This window comes from Podarcis muralis, chromosome 3, assembly GCF_964188315.1.
Source record: "Podarcis muralis chromosome 3, rPodMur119.hap1.1, whole genome shotgun sequence".
Taxonomy (NCBI): Eukaryota; Metazoa; Chordata; class Lepidosauria; order Squamata; family Lacertidae; genus Podarcis; species Podarcis muralis.
The window spans coordinates 43,415,893-43,433,715 of NC_135657.1; the positions used below are offsets into that span (position 1 = coordinate 43,415,893).

The 17,823-nt window shown below is 39.2% G+C and overlaps 2 protein-coding genes across 7 annotated transcripts in view; one reads left to right on the forward strand and one right to left on the reverse strand.

Annotated features, from left to right (window-relative positions):
• AKT3 (AKT serine/threonine kinase 3) overlaps positions 1 to 9,038 on the forward strand; it is a 114,393-nt gene extending 105,355 nt beyond the window's left edge. For 2 of the 3 annotated variants that reach the window (XM_028724129.2, XM_028724130.2), the window contains 2 exons: positions 1,312 to 1,414; positions 3,493 to 9,038. In XM_028724129.2, coding sequence (XP_028579962.1) covers positions 1,312 to 1,414; positions 3,493 to 3,578 — 189 coding nt within the window. In that variant the 3' untranslated portion in view covers positions 3,579 to 9,038. Of the gene's footprint in view, positions 1 to 1,311; positions 1,415 to 3,492 lie in introns of those variants that run through there. The other variant, XR_003705980.2, reaches the window with a different exon arrangement.
• A 7,241-nt stretch (positions 9,039 to 16,279) lies between these two features.
• SDCCAG8 (SHH signaling and ciliogenesis regulator SDCCAG8) overlaps positions 16,280 to 17,823 on the reverse strand; it is an 88,060-nt gene continuing 86,516 nt past the window's right edge. For all 4 annotated transcript variants that reach the window (XM_028724126.2, XM_028724125.2, XM_077925743.1 and 1 more), the window contains one exon: positions 16,280 to 17,537. In XM_028724126.2, the coding sequence (XP_028579959.2) occupies positions 17,384 to 17,537 (154 nt within the window). In that variant the 3' untranslated portion in view covers positions 16,280 to 17,383. The remainder of the gene's footprint in view (positions 17,538 to 17,823) is intronic.

Here is a 17,823-nt window from a genome sequence, read left to right on the forward strand (position 1 = left end):
AAATATGCATAGTATTCTTATTTTCTTTAACATACAATTGAATATTTCAGTTTTTTGTTTCAAAAACTTGGTTGTGGTGATGTAGAGTAACATTTTACTTTCCCTCTGCATTGAATGAAATTCTTTGTGGTATCAGAAGTGGTATTGGCCTTTATAGTTGCATGTTTATCATGGGTATAAATTACAAATCAACTAATTGGAACAATATTACTATGGGAAGAATTCAACATTGCGCTAAGGCAAGAGTTCAACCAGGGTGAGCATTTTGGCTTGCCCAACGAAATGATCCCCCTCTCCTCCCCCCATGTTCTCCCAATACCCCTCCCCCGAGCCAGTTAAGGGGGGCGTGCAGGGGGAGAAGAAGGGGGAAAGCCCCATTGCACAAGCAGAAGTCTTTGCATATGGCTTCCACTGACACGACTCATTTGTTGAATCCCGCCCTATGAAAATGCTTCAACACATTGTATATTATTTTGACATAACATCTGAATTCTAGCAATATCCAAGTCCTAAAAAGTTAACTTAACAGAATTAAATCACTTAGTCATTTAAACATGTGTTCATGAGTGCTGCCATATTTTGCAGACAATCTTCTGTTCCCCCATGGAGATACTCGTAGCAGCCACACATTCCTGTTGTCCAGAAGGCAAAAAATGAAATGTCTCTGTGAATGTGTGTTGACACTATATCATAAGAATTAACTGAGGAACTTCCTGCCCTTCTTCCTTCTCACAAGGCAGATTGCATCTATTATTGTAGAACTGGGAAGGAGACAGTTTGATTGGAGCAGGTCCTGGTGTTGCCTTCACCTGGCAACCTTGCTCTCTTCTTCTCACAAGATGGGTGCTGTCCCTCGTGCCAGTGAGCTGGGTCTGTGGGCTGCCACTTTCCCGACGTGCCCTGGAGTGATACTATGTCAGAAACTCCAGGGCAGGTTGGGAAACTGAACTGGTGGCTCATAGACATTGTCAGAGTAGGAAGAGGATGCTCAAACTTTGAAGCAGCTCTGATCAGGACAGTGGGCAACAAAATAGTCAAATATCCATATACAACCACAAGGAAAATAAACATGAAGCAGACTAGCAGCTTTTTCATTTTGCAGTTTCAAGACCTAGAATAGCAAAAACTGTGGCCTAATGGCTTGCCACAGACTGGTTTTTAGGTAGACTTTCAATCCAGGATCATTGTTGTACCAGCTCTTTGTTCTAGCTACTGGGCCAGAAGAGCTTCATGTACTCTTTTATATACTCCTGTTTTTAGCTTTATTGTGTTCGTATTCCTTAATGCATTTTTTCTTCCCTGTTCTTTTAGCTTCTCCCTCCTTTTAAACCTCAAGTGACGTCTGAGACAGACACCAGATATTTTGATGAAGAGTTTACTGCTCAGACTATTACAATAACACCACCTGAAAAATGTAAGTATCTCAGAAATGTTTATAGCATTTTAAGGGTCTCCGTGGATTTAGAGAATTTTTTTTATGAAAAACGAAATTTACATACCGTACCCATTTTCTTTTTTTAAAATGTATTTTTATTAAAGTTTTTTTGGTTTACAAAAGTACGTACCCATTTTCTGCCAGCAAAGAAACAGCACCACATCCTTCAGGTGTGTGGTTGCAGCGTCTCTCCTAAATGATGTTCTTGTAACGGAATAATGCACACTTCCGGATTAAGGACACACTGGCACTCTATGATGGAGCCTGAGTTCACTTTCTGTCTCCTCAAACTTTTTTCTTCGGTTCCTTTCCCAACTCTAATAAAAATGAATGAGGAAACTCTCAGAAATATCCATGGAATGAGCAGTGCTACAGCGTATTTAACATGAGTAACTGTTTGATACATGTTATTCATTTGGCATTGTTTTATTAGCATGTTACAGAACTATACTGATAGGACCTCTCAACATTTGTGTTGTATGTTAAACATAATGCTTTAGTTTATTCTGCTTAAAGGTCTAATTAAAAAACATTTGCTTAAATAGCCTTTACCTTTATTATAGGATATTGCAGAAACTTTAATAGAATATATTCTCTTTAAGTTTTCCTGTCAATTGTTTTATGAATTTCAGTGGCATCCCAAAATGTTGGGAGCGTATCCCTGTTGTGAGTCTGTGCATGTAACCTGAACCTGCGGCTGAGGGGCTTGAAAGAAGCAAAAGCTATAATTTAAGACAAGCGTCACTTTGTCTCACTTCATGTGCAATATGTATATTTGTTTACTTTTTGAATATTTAAAAGCACAACCAGTGTGCATGGGGAACACAAGGCTTCTGGAAAATTGGTTTGCTTGACTTGGCCTGGGAGAAATTTAACTGGATTGACCTTTGGTGCAACTTGAGAGGCATGGGGAATTTTTGACTGGGTATCCAACCTGAACCCCACTTCCGACCTGCAATATTAACAAGAAATTCTATAGCTGTCATGAGCTATGGTACTTATTCTCTCAGCGCAGTCCTCCAACTTGCTATAAGAGTGAGCTATATGACGGCATTGTTGTGTCCTAATCTCGCAGCCCAACCTACAACATTGAGATAAAAAGAGTGGATAGCACTGCAGGGTTGTTGTTTTCTCCCAACTTCAGCCCAGCCTGCAGTAGGATTCTGATCCCCCTTCAGTGTTGTGAAAGCCTGCCCTGTAGTGAATGACACTGCAGAGATGTCATAAGTAGCTGTCTCCCAGCTGCAGCGCCTTCTAGCTTGCAATATGAAGAGTAAACCACTTTGGAATTTGTATCAGCAGGCTTTTTTTAAAAAAAACAACAACAACACATTGAATAAGAACTAAGCATTTGCTGCTGTGTGTTGGGTTTGTTGGAGGGTAGGAGCGGGGTTGAAACACTAGCCTTCAACAGAGAAATCTTGAGTTTTCTCAGTAGATTTCTGTGGGCAGCTCTCGCATCCCTTGGGACATTTTTTAAAAATAGCTTTTTAGAGTGAACAAGGAAGTGACTTACTCAGAAAGTGAGATGGTCCTTTCTTTACTTTTTAAAAATCTCTTTATCTTCTCCAGTCACCGTTCTGTCTCCCAGTTTTGAGTCCCATCCCCCCCCCCCCCGTCGCTCTGCTGGGGTTCTTGTAGGTTCCCCTTCTTATGTTCCCTTCCCACCCAGAAGATGTTTTTGTACTCTCTTTTGTGCCTGGGTGTTTGTTATGCTTTTAGCTACATAAGCACAAGTATGGGAAAACTCAAACGGCTATTAGAATGAATGGTACAAAAATTCTTTGAAAAAAGAAACTTGAAATCTGCGAAGTGATTCCTTGTATTGTTTCTGTATTTGTTAAACCAGAGGACACAAATCTTCTTGTAGGTTCCAATACTAAGACCCTGTTCAGCACACACAGCTCCATTAATAGAGTGGGTTCCCCCCCTTACAATATATGGCTATATTTCAATATATGCAAAATACCTTATATCAAAGTAAAACACTATTTTTAAAAACTAACTGTGTGTGAAAAGCATTTTTCTGAGACTACCTTTAAACTTCCCTTCCACAGATGATGAAGATGGTATGGACTGCATGGACAATGAAAGACGACCACATTTCCCCCAGTTTTCTTATTCTGCAAGTGGACGGGAATAGCTTGTTGTTTTGTTCTGCTGCTTCACGGTCATATTAGATTTATCACTGAAAATGATTCCTGACATCACCACCAGTACTTGCTATTATTTAGGATAGCAGAGCACTTTCAGAGATCATTCCAAATTGAACAAGTTCCCTTCCTGACCAATCAGCCTCTTTGATTTATCTGCATGACATTTTATATGGGTCTAAGGTCCCCTGCTGTTACTGCTGTCCACTGTCTCAGCATGAAAGTAACAGTAAGAAGCAATCCAAAAATGTTGTGGTGTTAGATGACAAATTCTCAATGGTGCATTTTGTGCACAGCTGGTTATCATTCTCTTGTCTTCTCAGAGCAAAGGCTAAAAGACACGTTGATCTGAGACGTATCCCTCACTTCTAGAAGACAAATCAAATTCTAGAAAAAAATACGATGGTTTGTGATGATTTCTTACATCTCTTTGAGCTGGACAGAACAAGGAATTGTAGAAGGTGGTGGTGTATATATGCAAAGCTTTTGGTAGGCATATCATCACTTGAATCAGACTTGCCATTAACATCTGGATGAAAACATTCCGGAGAAGGACTTATAATTGTTAATATATATAAATATATATATATATAAATATATATATATATTATTTTTTAATTACTGTTGGATACTACACAAGAAGCAAAAGGCTGGGATCACCTAGCCTCCACTTAGACTTCCAGATTCACGTGCAATTATGGAGAATTGAACTTTTAAAATGCAAGAATTTAAGACATAAAAGCAGCAACTGAAGTTGTTTAAAGGTCTTATGATTTGCATCTCTCTCATACTTTTCTTTTTCTTTGTCGATATACATCACCTTTGGAGGCTGAAGAATGTAGACAGGCATAACAACATCGCTTTTCACCAAAATTTGTACACTAAGGTAAACAGGAGTTTGCCTTACATGTTTTTACTTTTGAGTTTGTGAATTAGCTTTTTCTTCAGGTGTTTTAACGGAATTATTTTTGTTACACTTCAATAGTATTTATTTTTAGTGACGATTGTATGTATCATGTTTGCAAATGCTGCTATATCCTAGAAGAGGCTTAAAATTTATTTTGTGAAGTATGGAAGGACTGTACAAGCTGAACAAAATAATGCACTTTTTTCTCCCATGTGAAGATGTTAACAAGACTCTGAAAGTGTACCCTGTACTTTGAATCAGGTTTCTGTAGTGGAAACATTTCATTATTGTCAAGAGAAAACCCCAGCGCCATGCACTCTCTACTCCATGTGGTATAGGAGTCTGATGGTCACTTGAACTTTTCAGTGATACGAAGTCCACAATGATTACAACCAACACCCCTGTGCTATAACGTTTCAAACAATATATTAGATTGACGGGAACAGCCATTTAAAAGTGATGTTTGATTTCTGGCCACAACGGACATAACATTGTCAGTGTACTGAATTACCTTTCTCATCATATTTATTGACTAGGATATTTGAATCCATTATTTTGTTCTTTTAAGATGTAAACCTGTTGAGGGAAGGCAATCTCTAATACAGCCTTTGGGGCTGGGAGTTGGGATTTTCCAAATGAGCCACTAAATGTAATAACATTGCATGCCAGTGGTAATGACATCACCGAATGCCACTCCATGGGGTTATCATCAAAGTATCTTGGCTTCATTATGTTTTCAACTCCTGTAACAAACTGTGATTTAGCTTAGTATTACGATTGCTGTGTATGAATGTGTACATGACTTCTGAGAAGAAAATAATATTTACATGCAGACGTCTTAGCCTCTTGATGCTGAGAATTTCAATATCCTGGAATGATAACCACTGCAGGCAGTGGGACATGCCAGGGCTATCAAGAGGCATGTAGGCATCTTATGAAGGCAGCTAAGACAAACACATACTTTCCATAAGCAAAGTAGATTTTATTGTATCTTTGCACCACAGTAGGTCATGATTAATGGACACCTCTTGAGTGGATGGCGTGCAGAATATAACTACGTCTACACTTGGTGTTAGAGGTTGTGACACCGAAGTAGTAACAAACAATCAGAATGACTCAGTGGCTAGACAGAACTTTTGTTTTATGACCAGTGTATACCAAATGTGATCACTTGATAATATTTATGGTGGTCCCGAGCCTGTGTTTCTTATATGCAGGAATTTCTCTGCTGGCCAGATGGACAGTGTAGTCAGTTGTGAAGTTCTCACCATTTAGCGCAGAAAAGGGGAGAGAAGAGCTCTTTAACCTTTGCCTCCAATCAAATGAGCAGCCCTATCAAAGCATTAACACCACTTGTTATCTGTGTGTCAGATCTGTACCAGCCTAATCTTGTAAGGGGCACCACATGCACAGCCCTGGGGTTAGATGTGGAATCGCTTCCCTGCGCAGGACCCTTTCTTAGGTAAGCATGGGATCTGCACATGGAACCGCCCTGATGGATAGGAACAAGTATGCCTTTCCATGGCTTAAATATTTCCTAATCCATATAAATATTCATTTAGATATAACAAAATTATCAAGCTGCTATATCTCAGTGTTAGAATATTATTTATAGAAGCTATTGAAATCCATGCAGTAGGTTAAGCGGTGTGGGAGTCATTCCATGTTGTTCCACTTCCACAATTTGAAAAACACAACAAAATTGTCCAAATGGTTCAAATTTTTATTCTTCTAATGACCATTTAAAAATTAGTGTATTTGCCTTAGTAATATATCTGATTGATTTCAGAAATGACAGCCTGTTGGTCTGGGAACATAAGCAAGCTCTTATTCTGTGGGCTGGTAGAAAGGTAATGGTAGCTTTCTAATAAGGGTTTCCATTAAGGCTTGAATTGGAGATGGAATATGAAATAGATATAACACACACAAAGATGGATTCCTTGTGTAAACCAGCAGTGATGTTGGTTAATTCAGTTGAAGTTAGCCTTGACACAAGACTGAAAGTGTTTACTCATTAAAATAATATTTGCTTTCATTGCCACATAGGACTCCTCTTCCAAGACACATGCCACTGATTTTTGCATGCATTGCACTTGTTTTGTTGTATGCCCCATAGCTTGCCTTGTGTCGATTTCTAAGGTGCTGGATAGCTGGTTATTTGATCAGCTCAGTCGTAGGATTGGCTAGGGAATACACGGGGTGCAATCCAACAGCGGCCATCTGCCAGCAGCATGGATACCATTGGTGTATCAGATAACCCTTTCCTGCAGCCCCTGAAATTGCTCTAGAGGGTTGGGAGGTCATATACAGCAGATTTCAGGAGGATGGGATGGTGGAGGAAAGGGAAGCCTGCTCACGCTATGTTGGGCGTCACCCACTGTATTTCATAAATGGATGTAATCAGACCATCCTTCTAAAGTAGATGTGCTGTACCATTCCAGAGGCATTCCTTTACATGCATTTGCTCACAAGTATATATGCATCCTTTGGGGGTACTCATCCTCCATTTATGTTTATAAAAGCTCCCATCAGTGAAGTTTGGCAAGTATCATAATGTTGATCTTCAAATAATCTGTTCTCCAGTGCATTTATGGCACCACAAAAAAGCAGTCCAGCTGTTCCTGGCATCTTCAGAGCAGGGGTAGCTAGCAATGGAAGGTTTGGGACAGGTTTTGACAGGTGCAAATAGTTTCTTATTTGTCAGAAGATTATACTTCAGCCACACATATCTATGACTGCTGTCCTGAATGTTTGGTGGGGTGCAAGCTTAGGAAAACCATTGAAGATTTGCAGTTACCCTTTTGGCTGTCATGTGGGTACGCATCTGTCACAATTCAGCATAGGTCATGATATGGAGAACTTTGGTTTATCCACAGATCAACAGCAGGCTGAAATCTAGCCACTAACTGGACACTAGGAAACAATAGTCTCTTCAGCTTGTTCCATAGTCCGTGCCACCATCACTCTTCCTCTGTACTACTTACTAAGAAGACACTTTGGATTCCTCACTTGACCCAGTTTTCCCTGCAGTCTCATTAATGGACGGGAGGATCTAGAGGTGAAGAAGGTGCAGGGAAACCTCCTCCTCACAATACTACAGAGGAGAATGCCATAGAAATTTCTATCTAGTCACATTTCTCTAATTTATTACAAATTAGCCCACAGAATTACATATGTTCCTAGACTATACAAGGCATAAGTTTTGGCATGTCAATTAATAGTTTTGTTCTGACTATTTTTGTCAGCTCAAGAAGGCTCCAAATAGTGTCACAAATATTTTAATAGGGTCACCTATCAGGTCAGGTCATTGTCGTTGTGTTTCACATTGTGCAAGTGGAAGTCTGAATTGAGCTTTCCTCTGCCTTGGGCTGGGATGTGGCAAGAACTGAACAGTGGCAGCAGTGAACTTCTGCTTGCATAAGGTTGGCTACAGCCCACTGTAACCCATGTTGTTGGCCTGATGAGCAGAACAATTAAAGGTGGCTTGATATTTCAGGTCAGCTGTCTGCATTTACTGTATTGTTTGCATATAGAACTTCGTTCCTTTAAGTTACATTTACTGTGGGGAGGGAAAAGAAAGCAAAAATGATATTTGAGTTCATGTTCCTACATGGAATGACCCTTTGGAGTTTGAGATAAAACTTCAATTCATACTCATAAATCAATCAAAGCTGCAGCTAAAATACACTCTTGAAACCTCTCTTCTGCTTCGTCACAGCTTCCTCTTGAGTTTGGCTAGACTTTGACAGGAGTTTGAAAAAAACATAGTACATTTCAGACTTGTTGACTCCAGCTTGTACTGGCTTCCGAGACATCGTGTGTGCCCTCTTGTACTGCAGCTACCTTTGAGGAAATAGGTCATTTCTATTTATGTTTTGGCAGTTTTGCACACAAACTTTGCTTTCCACACTAACAATTCTTCCAAAACATCTTTGCTAATCGCAGAGCCTCTATTCCAGTATTGTTTTATAAAACTTTCAAATTGTTTTTGTTTGTTTGCTTCTTGAAGCTGGCAGTTCTTGCACAGGCCATGTGCTTTTTCCTAGAGTACAAACGTAAGGTTTTTCCTTACTAACTGCAGGGTCTCTATATTACACCTCAATGTACACACTTTGCTGCTACTGTTTGTACCGTCTACAGTAGAATTTCCTTATCTTGCTCCTGGTATAGTGCATTACAGGCAAGCATGAAATGTAAAGTATTTATTTAAATAAAAACTCAAAAATGGTAATTGAATTACCTCCCTGTAGCTTTAGAGTTTGTGAAATTTCTTGACCTTGCTAGTTCTTTCATTAGACCCATGACAGATCTAGTCCTATGGTTAAGGACATTAAGCAGACACTAAAAAATCCAAGAAACCGTATTACTGTTGGTCATACTTAAACTGTTTATTTCCTTAAGCATATGACCCACAAGGATGTGAAATAACAACAGCCGTTTTTGTACACTGTACATCCTTAGTATTTTTACACATATATGATAGGGATGCACATTATTTTCCTTCGTAAAGACAGCTTAAATAAAGCACTATGTCAATCTGCTACTTATGTGTTTATTGTTGTTGCTTTTGTTTTTGAGGTGCAAACATGTATAAAGGTTGCAACAAAAGAGTTTTTAGTTTTATCTATGACTTGAGAGCAACTTTATTTCATGAAAATGGTTTTAAAAAGCAATATCTTTGCAATTGCAAATTACTGCAGATATCTTGAGTGCTGTGGTATACTTTAGAAAAGTATATATCGTAATATGCAGCCCATCTAAAAGCAATTCTAAAATTTTATTCTGATGTGTGTACATTCTCATCATATCTGTGATAATTGACAGATAATGCTATGTGCATTGTTAGCTGATTTCAATTTTTTATGTTTATTGGAAATTTACTATAACTTGCTGCCTTCCTTTATGGAGGTTTTTTCTTTTCAGACAGTTGAAAATTCCATAACTAAAATCATACACCAAGTGCTAGTGATGCGCAAGATACACACTGTCCAAAAAACCCCACAGTCCAGGTAATATGGGGGGAAATAATAAAGAATTGGAAGAGTACACAAAAAGATGCATGGTTTATTATAAAATTTGTAGATAGACATAATGAGGAGGACGATAACAAGTAGAAGGGCTATTAAGGGACAAAAAGAATTTGTAAGAGTTTATTTTAGGAAAACATTCAAGGTGTAAAAGGATAGAGCAAGTGCAAAATGAAAGGTTCTAGGCAAAGGCTATGGATGGGAACTTGGAGAAGAATGAGAAAGTAAGGTTATGGAGAGCATAAAAGACCAGAACAAGAATAAGTGGGGTGACAAATGAAATTATTGTATGAAAAGTGATAATTCTGACAATGCTTGCTTTTCCAAGATTGTAGAAAACAGTTATAAGTTTAGTTGAAGATGTGGAACCATCTTGAGAAATGCATCGATTCCAACAAGGCAGAAGTGTAAAAACTAAACATTTTGTTGTGTTTCCGTATCATATGAGGATACACATGGTATCTATTTGCTGCCAAGGAGTGTGGTGGAGTCTCCTTCTTTGGAGGTCTTTAAGCAGAGGCTTGACAACCATATGTCAGGAGTGCTCTGATGGTGTTTCCTGCTTGGCAGGGGGTTGGACTCAATGGCCCTTGTGGTCTATTCCAACTCTATGATTCTATGATCTATCATGTGTTTGGTCTGTGAGGTCCAGAAATCATTTGTGATCTTTAGAATTCATTTCAAAGTTTACTGATATTTACATAATTATTTTAATGGAACAGGTTATATTTCTACAGGCACAGTAAAATAGATAAGTGATAGAATGTATAAACCTCCAAGTTATTAAAATATTGAGACTGTAGTAAATAATTTTGCTCTGTTAAATTTGGTTAATTAAATTTCTCTTACACTTTTCCTTTAGAATCAAAAGATCTTACAGTAGAATTAGATTAAAAAAAGCAAAACAATAACAATATAAAAATTCCGTAAAATGATACCAAACTTCTCACATGTGAAGAGACAAAATCAACAAGAACCCTGAGCACAGTACATTTCAGTCAACAATTCCATTTTGAATGTTGCGGGCACTTCATCCACTCATTGTAGAACATGTAAACTTCTTAACAAAATCTAGCCATCACACAATTGACTATCCATATTTTTTGTAACTGACTGAGATTTGTGCATCTGTAGCATAACCTACATTTTGATAGCCAACACAGTAACTAAAAATTCCAGGCTTGACCGGCGATGCACAGTTACCACTCTTAAAAGTAATGTAGCTTATATCTCAATGCCACCCACCCTTTGAATTGATTCATCAACTATTTTACAGCATTTTTGTCTCTCTGGCATTATCGCTTTCAGTTTTAGATAGTTACAACATCAACTAGCCCACCTGAAATGGAAATAAGAACATTAAAACACTAATAATAAAATATCCCAACAAAAATTTTAATGTTCACAAATGACTCGCCAACCTCAAACACACACACACACACTCCCGCTCCATGTTGGAATGTCCCATTTACAAGATGGCTCCACATTTGAAATTAACTGTGAAACTGGTATATATGATGCTGAAGAAGTAAACGATCTAGCACTGGCTAGAAAGAGAAACCATTCCTAAGGATGAGGGGTAGCCAATGGAAGAACCAGAAATGTAGTTGGATGGGCTGCCTGTAACTAGTCATTGATAATTCTGACGGAGTTTTGGTCAGAATGAAAGCAATCAGGATGGGAAGGGGGAAGACAAGTAGAGTCTACAATAGTCAAAGTGAGAAGTAACTAAGGCATAAACAGGCCTTTTGGCTGACTCACACATTCTTGTTCATCAATTGATCTCATTGGGTTATTACTCTAAGCTGAATGTGTGGATTGTCTCCATTGATATGCATTGTATTTGAGTTGGCATCTGTGTGAGGCGGTTGATCTGTGATGTCATGGTGGTGAACAAACTGCATCACTTGACAGCATGTTCAACAGTCAATGATTGCAGCATATGCAGTTGGTTATGTAAGGCAGAAATCTAGCAGGGTGGCAAAATGGAAGAATAGGAAGTTTAGCAGTAGAATGCTTTAGAAGACCAAGAGAAAGCGAGAGAGAGTCAAAGGCTACAATGTTATTGTTCACTGAATTTATAGGAAGTTAGTTGATACCAGTGAAAAAAGAGGAGTTTGTGCAGAAACTTCCACGCCTGCTACATTATGTGTAAGTAATGCCAAGTCATTGGAAAGATGATTGACAAGAGCTAGAAAGCTAGTTAGTTTAAAAGAGAGGGGGATAAGGATGAGAGGGCAGATAGCAAGATTAGATGAGATGGGACAAATTGTTGAGAGGAGCACAGTGATAAGAGTTGTGTTCCAGGAGGAAAACAGGTGGTTATGCATGTGCTGAACTTCCCATTGAAATCAGTGGGACTACACACCTTAAACTTTGTCTGGATTGTGCCTTAGTTATATGTGTTCTCTCTATATTGTTCTCTATTAAGTCCTTTTTGATGACAGGAGGCAGAAATAGTGTGGAACTCGTCCTCTTAAACATGTAGATTGAAATTGAGCTCTAGAATTTGTTTTGAGTTAATACTCGAGAGAATTCTAATAATTGCATAGCTGTTTGCTTTAGCCATTTTTAATTTTTATTTTTGTAAAATGACATAGCTTACACGTCTTCTGTTTACTTCTGTCAAGCATGTACACCTTTATTTATTTGGCTTGTTTTTCTTAAACCCACCCTGTTGCTTGCTGAAAGCTCAGGGTGGATAACATTAAGAAACATTTTAAAACATGTATTTAATAAATATTTATTATGTATTTATAAGGTTGAAATGAAATTATTGCCTTGGTAATCAATATTCAAAGCAAACATGTTGTCAGTCTTTAGGTTTCTTACCAAAATATCTTTAAAACATTGAGGATCAAAGACTTTGATTCTGAACACGGTTTAGTGTCCATCAATAACACCTACTGATAAATATCCTTTGCAGGATTCTTACAATCAGTTATTGGAGATAAAAATATTACTTGGGGAAATTAATAACTTTCATTTTAATATTTATTAGGGGTAAAAAATTAGCTTATTAAAAATGACATGCAGCCCAGAACTTGCTGCTTTGCCACTGGATAAATGTTCCTATGTCAGCCTCTTCGGTTTGGTACAGATTGAATATATTTAAGAGATTCGGACTGTCTACTCTCCTTCCATGAACTCACATACTGTTCCTCATCTCCCTTTGACTTCCCCTGTCCTTGTTTAGTGCTGACTGCTTAGCATCATGTCTGCACTAAGCTAACAATTAACTACTGCTAGCCTTAAACCAGATTTTGATGTTAAGTTTGGAAGCTGATTTCAAATTCTGATTTAACAACCATTAGTGATGAAATCAGTGCAGACTTAATTTGTGTGGACAGAGGGAGAGAAGTAGGAGCACATAAGCCAGAAGCAAAAGGAGTATGTGATCTTGAAGAGCTCTTCTGATATCTTAACCAAGACAAGAGATTGTTTGCGCCAAGTGTTTATGCAACACCATGTATATAGAAAGAAGTTTGGTACGCTAACATGCTGATGGCTGGGACAGCTGCTACAGGCATCTAAGGGAGAAGCCTTCTTCTAGTCATGCTTCTTGCAAGGAGAAAGCTGCTACTTAGGTTGCCCAAGAATCACCATTGCAGCACCTTTGATTTTTCCAGTAGACAGGAGGAACGGTTGTTTTTGCCTGAAGTTGTGAAGGGGAAGAACAGAAGAAAAACACTTGACACCAGAGAAACTATGAAAGTAGTCTTGCAGCTTCTTCTTTACCTCCCTAGTGCAGCTCAAATCTGGCAAGAAAAGACAAGGCCATAGCAATATTCAGCAGCCATGGCCAACAGTGGTTCCTTCTTAAGCAATCTCTCTTATTCATCAGATAAAGAAGAGGTGGATAGAGGGACATCAGCACACATGTGCTTGCTGTGGTTGATGGATGCCACAGGGATGCAGAAGTTTGCAAGGTCCCTTCTAAGGACCAAACTTAGATGCACTGCAGCAGACCCATTTCTTTAAATGCGGGTCTGTACCGAGCACGTACAAAGTGGGGAGGTGGCGGTCTAATTTAAAGAGCAAAAGGGAGTCGCTTTCTCCCAGACAACTGACAAGTTTTTACAGAATGTCTTTGTGGTGCAACAAGAGAATTACAAACAGGGCAAGCTCACCTTCCGAGACAGGTATTTACAAGCTTCAGCATCAATACCAGCCCTGGTTGGACAGCAGAGAGGTAAGCCACAGGCCGGGAAGTGAAGGTTTAACATCTTGGCACTCGCATGCCCTATTTATTATTTAAATTGAACCCCTACCCTCCTGCTTTGGAGGTGAGTGGCAGCAACAAAGATTGTGACCATTATGCTTTTTGGCCCCAAAACACTATGAACCAGCCACTAAGGAGATACCAGTCTTAAACCAAAGAGTCCTGAGGTATAAAAGTGAAGAACATTTCCATGTAAGTATATTTAGCAGGAAAAATTATTCAGTCCAGGATGGCAGATGTTATTTGTGGGAAAGGAAAATTAACTGCAGTGGGACCATTTATAAATCCATGAAAAAGATCATTACCAGTATTTCATTTGCCCAGTAGTATTGTTTAAATGATATCTATCCATCTCGAATGCTTACTGAAGTCCTCAACAACTTTGCAACATGGTTGTCTTACTGTAGCAAAATCCTGCAGCTGAGGTCATGGGATCAATATATACACCTTTAAAAGTTTCCTGTCTCTGAACCATAATAAAATTTGATTTTGAAAAACATCTTATGTTCTTATTTTTGGAAAAAGTTTCAAAATCACAAATGGATCATAAAATAAATATAGTTATACTACACAAAGGCTATGTTTCAGGAGCTTAGTAAATTATTAAATGACACAAGTTTCTAAATCAGGGGTCAGCAAACTTTTTCAGCAGGGGGACAGTCCACTGTCCCTCAGACCTTGGGTGTGTGTGTGTGCAGACTATGTTACTATATTTTGAAAGGAAAAAAAAATGAACGAATTCCTATGCCCCACAAATAACCCAGAGATGCATTTTAAATAAAAAGGACACATTCTACTCATGTAAAAACACGCTGATTCCCCGGCCGGACTTAGAAGGCAATTGGGCTGGATCCAGCCCCTGGGCCTTAGTTTGCCAACCCATGTTCTAAATAAATAACGTTATCTGTGGAAGATACACATGTGTGCCTTGCTTAAAGGTTGACAAAGACATGTATTTTATGACATATCTATTTAAAACAACTGAATATCACTTCTCCAAGCCATGAGGCAACTTCCAGCAAAAAAACCAGAAGTAGCAATAAAAACAATATACCACAGAAATGAGCCAACAATGCTCTTTCCCCTCCCTGCCATCCGCTTCTCAAAAGACGGATGCTTTGTACCTTCTCTCAAAAGTTGTAAAACCAGACCAGTTTCTAACCTCGCTAAGGAAGTTGCTCTGCAACCCTGGGCAAGCAATAAATGTTGGGAGTTAAAAAAAAAATAAGGTGAGTGGGGGCAATAATAAGTGGGGGTGCAAACTATTTTAAATTAGAGTAGTGTTAAGCATTCAAAGTAAGTGCAAGAGAAAGTGACTTGTGCTTCCCCTCTGTATGCTTCCAAGTTCTCACCCAAAGCAGGGGAAGGTGATGGTGCCACGTTCCCCACAATGGAATTTATGGGTAACTTCCCAGAAATAGATCCAGACGTATTTTCTTGGGTGAGGAAGAACAAGCACCCTTGAATGCTCAAAAAGACCGAACCACTTCACAAAATCTGTAGACAGGGACGGCTTTTTTCCAGAGCAACAAGATAAGTTTGCAAAGATTTAATTATTTAAGAGCTTCAGGTCAACAAGCTGAAATTGGATACAGTATTTTCATCTAATGAAGGCTGTTTTCCAAGTTAGCTTCAGCCACTCAGTATCGCAGCTGTAGCGCACTGGGTAACTAAAAGAGAAAAACCAAAGATTGACTTCTGTCACTTGCAAGAGCACAAAGTGTTTATTTATATTGCTTTCTTCCCGTGGTTAAGGTCACAAAAGAAAGGTTAGTCAATTGTGGAGAACATGGCACTGTTGTGTAACAAAAAATTGTTTCAAAAGCGTGTAACATGCATAAGCTGACCATCTGAGAGGCAAAAAACATCTGTCATGGCAATACTTCATTCTGGAAAATCAAGGTTTCAATGAGTTCTAAACATTGTTCGTGTTTAGCAGAAAATAACAGAGCCCTTGCTTTTAAGGCACATTTGGTTCCCTGCCTCTTATTTTCTTAAATAGAGATGGCAGGTTTGTGCGAAAATACAGTTTACTGTGAATTTAATCAGATTACAAGGGATGGGCCGCTGTATCAAGAGGAAGCTGCTTTATGCTAAGACAAGGTCCCTTTCACACAAGAGAGGATCCACACACATCCCTAATCCCACTACTATTCATACATTGTCATTTATAGTGCATGGGGGAGGGATGATGTTCATATGGGGTTTATATGTGGCTTTGGCTGACCCACCACTGACTTCCTCACATGGGTAACCTTTCCAGGCATGTGACCCTGAAGCTGGAAACATTTTCCCAGCTCCATTTTGGCATTTCTGTACAATCAGTAAGGACTAGCAGAGAAACTGGTGATTATGCTCAATCATACTTGATCCTCTAATAGTGACTCCTAGTCGTGAATGATGGCAGAACTGGAACCTTCTGGCCGGAAAGCCCAAGAGGCTCTGTGGTTTAGACCACAGCGCCACCCGCTCCCTTGTCGTTTAGTAAGAAGGACACATCATGCAGTAGTTGATTTTGTTCATGACAACTGACCATATTGTTAACGGCAATTTTAATATATGTGTGCAGTTTCAAAAGAAGGACCTTAAATATTTTTTATTTGAAATATATGAATAAAATATATACTTAAAACTCATCTCAAATTCAGCAGAGAAGGGAGATAGGGTTGCAGGAAGAGGGGAAGGGTGGGAGAGACATTTTACCATTTATCAAGTCACGTGTGTGTGCCAGCACCTTAATTTTTACCAGCTCGGGTAGTAATTTTATGATTTTTATAGGAAGCAGCTCTTTTATAAAAAGAAGGTCGCATATATTCCGTATCTAGTCAGACTTCAGAATAGATAGCACAAGGTTTCTGGTATCTGCCCCATGTAAGGAAAGCACACTTTGTTAGTCATACACAATAATTTTAAACAACCCATAGTTTCTTGGTTCAGGTAACCAAAGCACATGTGACAGCTTCTGAACTACTCAAAGGAAGAGAGAGCGCACAAGCTCAAGACGTGCTGCAACTGGATCACATCAAGTTCAGCTATAGTGCCAAGTGCACCCACCAGTACTTCTTATGGCAGCTGCAAAAAATTGCAGCAATTATCCCCTCCAAAATCCACAACGTATGAGAAGAGTTTGTTCCTTCTGCACTGAGCATGCTACCTAAAACATGCCCCGATTTCACTGGGTACCAGGACTGGACACCCACTGCCCCTCCCTTCTGTGCAAATAGCGCACCTCTTTGAACAAATGCAACAGTGGCTGATGTCATGCCTTTTTTCTCAATGGGTGCAGGTGAAGTTGGGATGCCTGCTGTTTTCACAGTGGCGGCCATTTTGTATTCTTACATGCCCCAATGCCTTTTTGTAACTGGCACCTACAGCACTCTTTCCAGTGCTCACTGGAAATGGAATGTCCAAATGTGGCTGCATTTTTGTTATGACAGCTGAACCTTCCAATGAGCTCCTCTTCTAGGGAAGGAGAAATGGCAAAAACTAGGGAAGTAGAGGGAAGCTTAGAGTGTCCAGATCAACTGTATAAAGGTGATGATTTGAGTTTGAATTCACAGGATTCAGATGTTGAAACTGTATTGGACCGGTTCTTTTGTTTTAGTCACCGATGGTCAAACATTTTTCTCTAGCTTTTATTCATTTTTTCCTGGTTCTGAGTGGTACCTGAATCCTCAGGAACTCCACCTCCTCAGTAAGCATCTGCCTCTCCTTGTATAGCTCATTCTGCTTGTTCAGCAACTCCACTAGCTGCTGGGCAGTAGTCTGGCAATGCTTGTCAAGCTGCTGTAACCTGGGGAAAAAAAAAAAACAGATAAAAAGAGGTTGCTCTGATGGGGCAGTTATAGGAGTTATAGGAGGGAATGACCCAAGGCTTCTCCGGAAGTGAAGCGCATGGGAGAAGCTGTCCTTTAGGTATACATTCTCCCCCTGCACAGACACATTGTCAAGTATTTTTATTTTGAAATTAGAAGTCTTATCTGGAAGAATTCACAAAATTACCTTTGCCAATAGGTATCACTGGCAGGGCCATATTAAGCCATTTTGAGGCCCCAAGCACTTAATATTTCGGTGTCCCC